The sequence below is a fragment of the Oncorhynchus masou genome, chromosome 8 (assembly GCF_036934945.1).
Source record: "Oncorhynchus masou masou isolate Uvic2021 chromosome 8, UVic_Omas_1.1, whole genome shotgun sequence".
NCBI lineage: Eukaryota > Metazoa > Chordata > Actinopteri > Salmoniformes > Salmonidae > Oncorhynchus > Oncorhynchus masou.
The window spans coordinates 17,733,028-17,745,424 of NC_088219.1; the positions used below are offsets into that span (position 1 = coordinate 17,733,028).

A 12,397-nucleotide genomic window follows, 5' to 3' on the forward strand; every position below is an offset into this window, starting at 1 on the left:
TTAGTTGTCTTGGGATTAATATTTTTTTCAAGAACAAATTCAATAACTTTATTTTCAAGAATCTAACTTTTTATTTTTTTGCGTAAGGAGAAACATAAGAAATAATGCAAGAACATTTCCAAGAACCTTTAAGAGGAACAGCAACTTTGCTTAACTGTCTTCATAAGTCTATAGTTAAGGAAAAAACACTTTCTTAAGGTTTTGTGAATCTGTGCCCTGCCCAACACAAGACTCTGCATTCACTAAGCACAGACATGTAATTTTCAGTAGCAGCAGCACTATTCACTTTATTCTTCTGTCTCCTCTCCTCCCATCTGGGGCTGGTTTAGAGACTGTGAGGTGTTAAATTGTTTTTTTAATTTGTTGGCAATCGAGAGTCTGAAATGTGTTTCACATCCACAAAGCTGTCACCAAGGCAGACAGCTTTGATGTCCCAATATTTTGCTTGTTGTTTTTACAGATCCATTATTTCCATGATTTAAAATGCCACTCATCTGAAATGATAGAAATTTCATATGATTTTACTCTCAATAAATAGCACTACACCGATGTACGTCTTTTGTCAGCCTAAAGTCTTAGCTCAGACCTCTGTTGGGTTTTGCTCTGTTCTGATTGGTCCTGGCTGTCAGAATCTCCGTCTCCGGTGGAGCAGGCTCAGTGTTTCCTCATGGCAACGGATGCGGGTCGCTGTGAGCACGCCCTACCCACGCGCCTGTCCCAGGAGATGTGCTGCTGCACCGTGGGCAAGGCCTGGGGCTCCAGCTGTGACAGGTGTCCCCAAGACGGCACAGGTCAGTAGAATGCAAGAGGAGGAAAGCGGGGTACATTTTCCAATATTTGACAGGTGATATGCTGTATGATAAGTGCTCATCTGATCCCCTGTTTTTCCTTCTCTTGTCTTCTCTCCCTGGTCCCCCAGCCTCCTTCAGCAAGATCTGTCCAGCAGGGAAGGGCTACTTCCTCCACAGTGTCCGGGAGACGGTGGCGTTCCCTCCTCAGATCCACACCAGCCTGGAGCAGGAGCACAAGCAGGAGGGTGAGTACGTCACCGTGGCTTTCCCAAGGCGTAGATGAAGGCTTGGCACGATTACCTTTGTCTGCCTGCCAACAGATGTACTACATGCTGGAGTCTCTTAGTCACTTAGAAAGATGATATTGCTAAGCTTGTGAGAGCATTCTGTCAGGTTATTGGGGATGCGTTCATATTATTGTTATTGAATAGTTCCTAAAATGAAATAATCTGTGAATTACAATAATTATTCTGCATTTTGACCTGTTTTTCTCTGTGGGTTCTCTTTTCAGAAGTCAAGCCCCCGGTAAGAATCTATGTTCCTTTAGACACCAGTCATTGTGTGAGAGACTGTGTGTGTGCAGCTCCTCTTACATTTGACATTTTTTGTCGTTTGGCAGATGTTCTTGTCCAGAGCACTTACAGTAGTGAGTGCATACATTTTCGCAGGGGTGCAACTTTGGTTTTAGAAGTGGGGGGGGGGCATATTTTTTACTTTTATCCAGTTGGATAAACACTCCAAACAGCCTACCCGACCACTCTGAGGCTTCCGCATGGTCCTAAAGCACACCTTTGCCTCGTTTTGTATCACATTCCAGTGATAAAACTGGAGGGAACAAAAATGCAATTTCAGAAAGTTGTGCCCCTGCATTTTCATACTGGCCTGTGTCTTTATGTCCTGTCCTGTAGGAGGAGCCTCCAGAGATGACCACACCCATGCAGCTCTCCACCCATGCCCCCCGCGGCCCCGGTACGCCCTCTCATTCCTTTAGTCTTTATTTCACTTGAATTCATCCAGAAAGTCCTGTTGAGGTCAAGAGAGACCTTTTCCTAGGAAAGCCTGATGATATTCAGGGAGACATGGGGCATTGAGTGGGTCTGTGTGTTTCTCTGGTTGATCCTACAGAGATCATCACAAAGCCCACCCCTCCACCCATCATCAGGTTGGACCCAGACAGTGACCCCCTGGAGGTGGCACAGACGCAGGTCTCACGTGAGTTCCACTACACAGTCCAATCAAAACGAGCATCTCATGTTCACATTAAGAGCTGCAAAGTCGTCGTCTCCATGATGGGATGCACAGTCCAGAGATCAACCGTCTTATGTAGATTGATGTGTGCCCCCCTCCCCACAGCAGAGACAGACGAGTGCAGGCTGAACAGGAACCTCTGTGGCCATGGGGAGTGTGTCAATGTGCACACTGGCTACAAGTGTGAGTGCTACGCTGGCTACCGGCTCCACCCTCAGAGGAACACTTGTGTGGGTAAGTCAAGGGACTGACAGAGACATGTCCAAAAGAATGGGAGGTATTTACTGGGCAAAATATTTTGACCAGAGCCATATAACAAACCATATATCAGAATAGTTTCATTGAACTTGCATGTCAATTCTCAAAAGGAGTTGTAACCTCCCAATTCCCTAAACCTCCAAGTTACCCCTCTCGACCAGATGATGATGAGTGTGATGCTGAGCCATGTGGCCATGGAAGAGGCATCTGCATCAACACAGAAGGCTCCTACCGCTGCCGTTGTCTCCATGGCTACAAGCTCTTGGTGTATCATGGGAAACTCAGATGTCTAGGTGAGTGGCGTGTGGGTTGATATGTTTTCTGTTCTCTGTTTCTCCCGGTCTTGTCTTTACGTTGTCACTTGTGATTTCTCATTAGTGTGTTTTGGACTTATCTTTAGATGTGAATGAGTGCTCCAAGCCAGACGTCTGTGGGCAGGGGGGTCAGTGTGTTAACCTGCCAGGGTCTTACAAGTGTGATTGTCACAAAGGCTTCAGGAGCAAGTCCCAACGCCAGCCAGCCTGTGAAGGTATACACTGACTGCTGCGGTCCTCATTTCTCTATTCATAGGGTGTTTGTCTCTACACTTGTGTGTGTTCTATGTGTAAGTACACTGAGTGCATAAAACATTAAGAATGCTCATTCCATGACATAGACCGACCAGGTGAATCCAGGTGAAAGCTATGATCCCTTATTGGTGTCAGTTGTTAAATCCACTTCAATCAGTGTAGATGAAGGGGAGGAGACATGTAAAATAAGGATTTTTAAGCCTTGGCTCAGCGTCCATGTGGAATGCTTTTTACACCTTGTAGTTTATGCCCCGAAGAATTGAGGCTGTTCTGTGGCCATAAAGGCGGGGGTGGGGAGGGTTGCTGATGTTTTCTACACTCAATGTATGTTTATGTGTCTGCATTGGTTTAATAATGCTCTTGTGTTTATGAATGGCTGTGTTTGTCTGGTGTATTCTCTTGTCTCAGATATAAATGAGTGTCTGGACCCCAGCAGCTGTCCCAATGAGCAGTGTGAGAACACTCCAGGCTCCTATGAGTGTGTTCCCTGCTTCTCTGGTCACCAGGCCCAGGGTGGTGTCTGCTACGGTGAGACCTACGTCTTCATACACATGGATAAACACATACTAAAGAGAACACACACACACCAATCAACTCCCTTCGTTACCTTTAACTGTCTATCTCGCTGTTGTTCTAAGGTTTCTAACTATCATTACGTTTGGTGATGTATTGCCACCTAGTGGCAATGTCACCATAGTCGGCGTTACTGAATGGTGAATAGGATAGTCTTATGGAAAAACTATGAAGGCCAGTCAAATCAGAAAGTAGAATACTGGTTCTGAACATTTAATATGTTGATCTTCCCCAGTGTTTTTTGTCTGAACCATGACATGGAAGCTATTCACTATTCAGAGCTGTGTGATGTAGAGAATGGTTGTCACAGTCGTCCTCCTCTTCATCTGAAGAGGAGAGGCGAGAAGGATCGGAGGACCAAAATGCGGAGTGATATGTGTTCATGTTGAATGTTTAATTAAAGAAAGAACTGAACACAGAAACACTATACAAAAACAGTAAACAAAATAACAACCGTGAAGCTAATGCGAGCTGCGCTGAAACAAGCCATCAACATAGACAATCACACACAAACAAACAGTGCAACCCAGGCTACCTAAGTATGATTCTCAATCAGAGACAACTAATGACACCTGCCTCTGATTGAGAACCATACTAGGCCGAAACATAGAAATCCCAAATCATAGAAAATCAAACATAGACTGCCCACCCAACTCACGCCCTGACCATACTAAATAAATACAAAACAAAGGAAATAAAGGTCAGAACATGACAATGGTCTTGATCAGTCATAGTCAGTAAATCAGCCAGAGGGAGTCTGACCCAGACACACAGCAGCAGGCAGGATTCCAACAGGCACCAAGCGAACCCAGTCAGTCAGGGCTGTGTAGAGCTGGTCTCGCTGTTGTTCTAAGGTTTCTAACTATCATTACGTTTGGTGATGTATTGCCACCTAGTGTAAAATCCTATGAATGTGTTCCCTGCTTCTCTGGTCACCAGGCCCAGGGTGGTGTCTGCTACGGTGAGACCTACGTCTTCATACACATGGATAAACACATACTAAAGAGAACACACACACACCAATCAACTCCCTTCGTTACCTTTAACTGTCTATCTCGCTGTTGTTCTAAGGTTTCTAACTATTTGCCACCTAGTGTGTTCGCTGGTGAGCTGGTGAGCTGGTGTTCGCTGCTCTGGCCCCCCAATGGTGGAACAAACTCCCTCACGACGCCAGGACAGCGGAGTCAATCACCACCTTCCGGAGACACCTGAAACCCCACCAAGGAATACCTAGGATAGGATAAAGCAATCCTTCTCACCCCCCCCCCTTAAATGATTTAGATGCACTATTGTAAAGTGGCTGTTCCACTGATGTCAGTCAGGGCTGTGTAAGAGCGTCTGCTAAATGACTTAAATGTAAATGTAAATGTGTTCCTCTGCCTGTGTTTCTATCAGCCAGAGGGAGTCCTGACCCAGACACACAGCAGCAGGCAGGATTCCAACGGGCACCAAGCGAACCCAGTCAGTCAGGGCTGTGTAGAGCACGGTGTTTCTATCCCCCATACTCCACCCCTACCTCCTGCAATCTGCAACCAATTGTTTATATAAACACTAGATGACTGATAGGGATCGCTGTGCTGAAGCCACCATGCTCCCATCTTGATACCCCCACCATTGTAAAAAATATTTAGGAAGCTATATAAATGCATGCATTAATGTCCACATTCGTTTTTTGGTCACATTTATTATATTACAGACACCTAAATGCATTCATTGAAATTATATTATGTGAGCTAAACATACAAATACAAAATGAAAAAATAAATAAAGCATTTCCTACATTTTCACATCTGTTTTAGATGACTAATGTTACTGTCCCCACTACAACAACCAAAATACTTAAAATCATGTAATTTTGTCCTTGAATCATTTAATGTAAATACTGTAGAATTCCATGAATTCCTGTGGTGGACTGTTCCTACTGGGGAGTGCCAAAATGGCTGACCGATGGCTTCAAAGTCTCTCAATGATCAACACATAGCATCAATAATCTAGGGTTTATATACAATAAGTATACCAAACATTAGAAACACCTTCCTAATATTGAGCCCCCCCCCCCTTTTTTTGCACTCAGAATAGCCTCAATTTGTCAGTGCATGAACTCAACAAGGTGTCAAAAGCATTTCATAGGGATGCTGGCCCATGTTGACTCCAAGGATTCTCACAGTTGTGTCAAGTTGTTTGATGTCCTTTTGGTGGTGGACCTTTCTTGATACACACTCGAAACTGTTGAGCATGAAAAACCCAGCAGCGTTGCAGTTCTTGACACAAACCGATGCGTCTGGCACCTACTACCATACCCTGTTCAAAAGCACTTCAATATTCAGCTATATTGATTGAAGTGGATTTAACAAGTCACATCAATGAGGGATGTGTTGTATACTCAGTGTAAATCACTGCCTGCAACCCCTCTACCTTTCCACTAGATGTCAATGAGTGCCAGAAGCGCGGGGTGTGTCCCAACGGGCGCTGTGAGAACCTGCCAGGAACCTACCGCTGCCTCTGTAATGAAGGCTTCCTCCCAGCTGCAGACAGCCAAGGCTGCAGAGGTCAGTGTACTCATTTAACATGGAGTAGAATATCTCTTAGTTCTACACACACACCATTATATGCCTGCAGACTTGCAGTGGTATAGTGTTTACCACTATTTCTTCATAATATTGAACAAAGAAAACCAATGGGTGTACAGGTTTTATTGACAGACTGCATGTGTCTCCTTCTCTCCCCTCCAGACATTGACGAGTGTGAGGATGACAGACTGTGTGCCAACGGGCGCTGTGTCAACACAGAAGGCTCCTTCCAGTGCCAGTGCTACCCAGGATACCAGCGCACTCAGGAGGGCAGCCATTGTGAAGGCAGGAACTACTTCCTATGAATCACATCACTATAGCTTCATGGACATGTTAACAATGTTTTTATACTACTAGTGAAGTATGAGTAACATGTCCACTGTATAGAGCTGGTGATCAAACACACAGTTGCCGTTTGATTGTGGTCTTTTCCTCCCTCAGATATAAATGAATGTGAGCGTCCCTCTAACTGCCAGAGGGGGCGCTGTATCAACAGCATGGGCTCCTATCGCTGTGAATGTCAGAAGGGCTACATGCTTGTCGGAGGGAGGCGGTGCCAAGGTCAGTCAGTCTCCACCCTCTCTATGAGTTCAGGGAAATAAAATATGTACTGTCAACCAACTTGGCAGTGGAGCTCTGTAATTATTTGAAATGATCATAAATCAAGCTTAAAGGGCCAATGCAGTCGTTTTTATTTCCATATCAAATCATTTCTGGGTAACAATTAAGTACCTTACTGTGATTGTTTTAAATTCAAATGTTAAAAAATAAACCAAATTAGCTTCTTGAGAGCAATTTCTCCAGAAATCATTTTGAGAGTAGTTTAAGTGGGGAGGGGGAACCTGGCATTTAGCTGTTATTAGCATAGAGGTTTTGGACACCACTTTCTTATTGGTCTATTAACTAATTTACTGCATGGTGATGTCATCATGGAAGGCCAAAAGTCCCTCCCACCAAAACAGGCTGATATTTCATGCAGTCTTTTCAAACAGCTCTTACACTAAAAGGGCATTATCATTATTTTCACAATTTCACAGTATTATTCAAACCTCCTATTGTGAAAATATTTATAAAACACAGAAAAATAATGTTTTTGACTGCACTGGGCCTTTAATGGAAGTCATGATGATAGTAACACATTCTCCTTCCCTCTCTCTCTCTCTCTCTCTCTCTCCCTTCCACCCACCCATGCAGACATAGATGAGTGTGCGATAGACAGGGGTCTGTGCCAGCCTCATGGTGTGTGTGAGAACAGACAGGGCTCCTATGTGTGTGTGTGCAAAGACGGCTTCATTCTGTCTGAGGACAAGCACAGCTGTGAGGGTAAGATTACTGATATCCTCTCAGCCCTCTTTCTATATAGCTGTATTTTGCATGCACACACACACACACACACACACACACACACACACACACACACACACACACACACACACACACACACACACACACACACACACACCAATCTATTTCCTGTCTTCCCTCTCCATCCAGAGATTGAGGTGGACATGGAGGATAAGAAGGAGTGTTACCTGAACCTGGATGACACAGTATTCTGTGACAGTGTCCTGGCCACCAACGTCACCAAGCAGGAGTGCTGCTGCTCCATCGGCGTGGGCTGGGGGGACCACTGTGAGATCTACCCCTGCCCCGTCTACCACTCATGTACGTACCTCAGGCCCAACAACATCAAATCAAATCAAATTGTATTGGTCACATACACATGTTTAGCAGATGTTATTGCCGGTGTAGCGAAATGCTTGTGTTTCTAGCTACAAGAGTGCAGCAATATCTAACAAGTAATATCTAACAATTTCACAACAAGACACACAAATCTAAAGTAGAGGAATAGAATTAAGAATATATATAAATAAAGAATATATAAATGCATGAATATAAATAAATATATACATACACACACACAATAGTCTACCAAGCCTCTGAGCCATCAGGTGGGCTGGGTATCTGTTCAGTTAATTGCACTGTTCAATGTCACTCTAAAGTACTAAAGTAAGCTGGTTGTTTTTCCTCCAACCAGCTGAGTTCCATTCCCTGTGTCCGGTGGGCCGAGGTTTCTACCAGGAGGAGGGAGGAACTGAGTACGGCCTGTCTGTCCATATTGGTGAGTAGCTACACAACCTCAGCCCAACCACGGTAGGTTTTCTGTTGTCAGATTTACAGCATGGCAGGATCTGTTTTCAGGAGTTTGTTTGTGTTGAGATCGTTGCTCCTGTTTCTCTGTGTACAGATATCGATGAGTGTGTGCTCTTCTCCAATGAGATCTGTAAGGAGGGCCGCTGTATGAACACACAGCCTGGCTATGAATGTTACTGCCAACAGGGCTTCTATTACGACAGCAACCTACTGGAGTGCATTGGTAACCACTGAGCCCCACCTCACTCAGGCCTGCACCAAAACACACCGATGTATTATTACACGTTATAAACTGGGTGGTTCGAGCCTTGAATGCTGATTGGCTGAAAGACGTGGTATATGAAACCGTATACCACGGGTATGACAAAACATGTATTTTTACTGCTCTAATTACATTGGTAACCAGTTTATAATAGCAATAAGGGATTTCAGGTGTTTGTGTTATATAGCCAATATACCACGACTAAGAGCTGTATCCAGGCACACCGCATTACGTTGTGCCTTAGCTGCGGTATATTCGCCGTATACCACACCCCCTCGGACCTTATTGCTTAATTAATCCACATCAGATGATCCCATTTAGTCACAGATTCTGTATGTTAATGTCTCCTCAGATGATCCCATTTAGTCACAGATTCTGTATGTTAATGTCTCCTCAGATGATCCCATTTAGTCACAGATTCTGTATGTTAATGTCTCCTCAGATGATCCCATTTAGTCACAGATCCTGTATGTTAATGTCTCCTCAGATGATCCCATTTAGTCACAGATCCTGTATGTTAATGTCTACTCAGATGTGAATGAGTGCCACGATGAGTCTCTGTGTACCAACGGTCAGTGTAAGAACACCAGAGGCTCCTTCTACTGCACCTGTAACTCTCCCTGGACCCCAGATGCTTCCAATAAGAAGTGTGTCATTCCCACTGTGGCAGGTGAGGTCTGGCTAGAGGCCCTCTACTGTACATGCTGTATCCACACACACAGGGAGGTACAGGCCAGGCCAGAGAGGAGGACGTGTGTTAAGTCAGCAGTGTTTTTTTTGTTGCTGCAGGTGTGGATGAGTGCCAGGATCCATTGAACTGTAAGAGTGGCCACTGTGTGGACACCCCTGGGTCCTATTACTGCATCTGTTCTCCCCCCTGGATCCTGGCCACGGACCGCAACAGCTGTGTGACCTTAGAGGAGCAGGCTGGTGAGTGGAGGGGAGGAGTCTAAGAGGGGAGGAGGTGGGCTTAGGATTCTCAGGATGGATGATTTGGAGGTGGTGGTGTGAGGTGGCTGGGTAATGTAGTTCACAGTGGGTTGGTTCTCAGTGGTGAATCTCTGTGTATGGGCGAGGAAGGATGAATGAGAGAATGTTTTTTAATTTTAGTTCCGGTCTAACACTACTAATCAGCCAGGCCTGCCCCTCCAGCCTCACACGCTCTTACATTCACATACCTCATATCTGTCACATAGATAAGTGGTTCACCAACTGGACACCTGGGGTTCGCGGAGGTACTGCAGGGCGTCTACTGACAGATTTTTTTGTATAAATATAAAAAATTAAACTGATTTGTCCAAGGGGTCTGTGGAAGAAGTTTAGAAAGTGCAATGCAAACTAATATTTTGTATCTATCATATACCCTCGGATGCACAACAGGGCCTGGGAAGCTCACTGGGATCCACAGTACTCAATACTTCTTGTATTCCCTAAAAATGTTGTTTTGAACATAAATGCACTGTCATTTAAGCTTTAAAACTGCAAAATTGTCTGTCTGCCCCATGTGGAAATGTGAAGAGTTGCAGGAAATTAGCTTTTAAACTGCAACATTTTCTCTCTGCCTATGGCAAAATGTGTAAAGTTGCAGAAAATTAGCTTTAAAATGTTGTCTCCGATGCAAAGAGTGGGGCCTTTAAAATGTTGTCGTCGATGCAAAGAGTGGGGCCTTTAAAATGTTGTCTCCGATGCAAAGAGTGGGGCCTTTAAAATGTTGTCTCCGATGCAAAGAGTGGGGCCTTTAAAATGTTATTTCCCAGGGCCTGAGACTTGGTTAGTCTGGCCATACACTGCAGCTGTCACAGTAAACTCCTTGTATGCTATTTTTATCACACGCCAAAGTCAGAGTTGTGTTCTGCTTTTGTGGGGGGTCCCTGATGAATTTTATATCACAAAATGGGTCCCTGGATCCAAAAGGTTTGTCAACTCCTGACATACTGTAGATAGATAAGAGATAAATTCAAACACAACCCTGGTCCTATACTATGACCACTGCTGGGCCGTGTTAATTGTGAAGATCCTCAACCCATCGATAGACACCCAAACACTCTGGTGTATGCTCTCAGGAAGCAGTGAAACATAGTGATCTGCCAGCAGGCCTGTTCAACGTCACATCACATTAAGAGCTGGCCCCAGGCTGGGGTCTGTCCCTCCATCCGTAGGTTGTGTAACCCATGTCTGTGGTGTCTGTGGTGCCCCTTGCAGATATCAATGAGTGCCAGGACCCCTCGTACTGTAAGAATGGGAGGTGTGTGAACACGCCCGGCTCCTTTCACTGTATATGTACCCAGCCCCTCACCTTCAGCGCAGCGCTCAAACAGTGCGTCTATGACGGTGGGTATAACCAATCGGCACTCAACTCACCTGAGCCTAACCAATCAGTGCTCAGCTCACCTGAGTTTTGGCTTACCTGTACACCTGCCACTCCTGCTACTCTTTTTAACTCCTCCCCCTTTGAGCCCCCGTTCCCCAATACTGACTCCATGCACAGGCTCAGCACTCCCCCTCTTGCTTGTTTCTATAGAAACACACTCTCAGTTTAGTGAGGGAGATCATGAGACTTGAGATGGTCAATGTGATCTCAGTTCTATAGGTCCAGTGTGATCCTGTTGCACATTTCTCAGTTTCCATTTATGGGGTTGTCCCACTAAGCTTGCATAGTCACAGGAAAACACTTCATTACTTCATCCTTCATTGTGTGCATGTGCTTGTGCGTCTGAGACGCAGCGAGCGAGTATAAGTCAAACGGGAGAGTGTAAGTCAAACGGGAGAGTATAAGTCAAACGGGAGAGTATAAGTCAAATGGGAGAGTATAAGTCAAATGGGAGAGTATAAGTCAAATGGGAGAGTATAAGTCAAACGGGAGAGTATAAGTCAAACGGGAGAGTATAAGTCAAACGGGAGAGTATAAGTCAAATGGGAGAGTATAAGTCAAATGGGAGAGTATAAGTCAAATGGGAGAGTATAAGTCAAATGGGAGAGTATAAGTCAAATGGGAGAGTATAAGTCAAATGGGAGAGTATAAGTCAAACGGGAGTATAAGTCAAATGGGAGAGTATAAGTCAAATGGGAGAGTATAAGTCAAACGGGAGAGTATAAGTCAAACGGGAGAGTATAAGTCAAACGGGAGAGTATAAGTCAAATGGGAGAGTATAAGTCAAATGGGAGAGTATAAGTCAAATGGGAGAGTATAAGTCAAATGGGAGAGTATAAGTCAAATGGGAGAGTATAAGTCAAATGGGAGAGTATAAGTCAAATGGGAGAGTATAAGTCAAATGGGAGAGTATAAGTCAAATGGGAGAGCATAAGTCAAATGGGAGAGTATAAGTCAAATGGGAGAGTATAAGTCAAATGGGAGAGTATAAGTCAAATGGGAGAGTATAAGTCAAATGGGAGAGTATAAGTCAAATGGGAGAGTATGTCAAATGGGAGAGTATAAGTCAAATGGGAGAGTATAAGTAAAATTGATATTGCTTGTGGAATTTTCTGCACCTTTCTCCAAAGCATTGTTTTTCCTTTTAACCAAACCAAACTGTTGACTGTTGCGATACATGTGATGCTGTAACACTTGGATATGATGTTGTGACATTACTCTTCCGATTGTGTTACTTTCTTTGCATATTCTTGTTGTAAAGTCTCACAAGTTTGTATTGACAATCCAGCTTTTACTTTATTGTCTCTGTGTGGTTTTTATGGGGCCATCCTTGTGTGTGATGTGTGACTGTAAATTAATGTCCAGAAGAGGGGTCTGGTTTGCACTGACCCCTACCACCTCAAGCTAGGCCTCATCACTTATTCATATCTATCTGCCAGCTATTAACATGCTGAGTAATGACTTGGTTAATCATAGAGGTCATTATAAGTGTCAGGATCTGACCTGCTCTATAATGTAGAAGCAAAGATTGGCTTTTTGATTTGATGGAATAATCCTTCATATTTCTCTCTCTCTCTTTCTCTCTTGCTCTCTCGCTCTCT

General features: G+C 44.3%; 1 protein-coding gene across 4 annotated transcripts in view; it reads left to right on the plus strand.

Annotated features, from left to right (window-relative positions):
- The window catches only part of LOC135544266 (latent-transforming growth factor beta-binding protein 3-like), a 51,578-nt gene that overhangs the window by 36,212 nt on the left and 2,969 nt on the right, over nt 1-12,397 (plus strand). For 2 of the 4 annotated variants that reach the window (XM_064971746.1, XM_064971748.1), the window contains 19 exons: nt 630-791; nt 920-1,036; nt 1,303-1,316; nt 1,700-1,760; nt 1,917-2,003; nt 2,145-2,273; nt 2,459-2,590; nt 2,698-2,826; nt 3,275-3,394; nt 5,866-5,988; nt 6,172-6,294; nt 6,451-6,570; nt 7,204-7,332; nt 7,504-7,674; nt 8,048-8,131; nt 8,258-8,386; nt 8,958-9,095; nt 9,215-9,355; nt 10,628-10,756. In XM_064971746.1, coding sequence (XP_064827818.1) covers nt 630-791; nt 920-1,036; nt 1,303-1,316; nt 1,700-1,760; nt 1,917-2,003; nt 2,145-2,273; nt 2,459-2,590; nt 2,698-2,826; nt 3,275-3,394; nt 5,866-5,988; nt 6,172-6,294; nt 6,451-6,570; nt 7,204-7,332; nt 7,504-7,674; nt 8,048-8,131; nt 8,258-8,386; nt 8,958-9,095; nt 9,215-9,355; nt 10,628-10,756 — 2,238 coding nt within the window. The remainder of the gene's footprint in view (nt 1-629; nt 792-919; nt 1,037-1,302; nt 1,317-1,699; nt 1,761-1,916; nt 2,004-2,144; nt 2,274-2,458; nt 2,591-2,697; nt 2,827-3,274; nt 3,395-5,865; nt 5,989-6,171; nt 6,295-6,450; nt 6,571-7,203; nt 7,333-7,503; nt 7,675-8,047; nt 8,132-8,257; nt 8,387-8,957; nt 9,096-9,214; nt 9,356-10,627; nt 10,757-12,397) is intronic. The other 2 variants (XM_064971747.1, XM_064971749.1) reach the window with 2 other exon arrangements.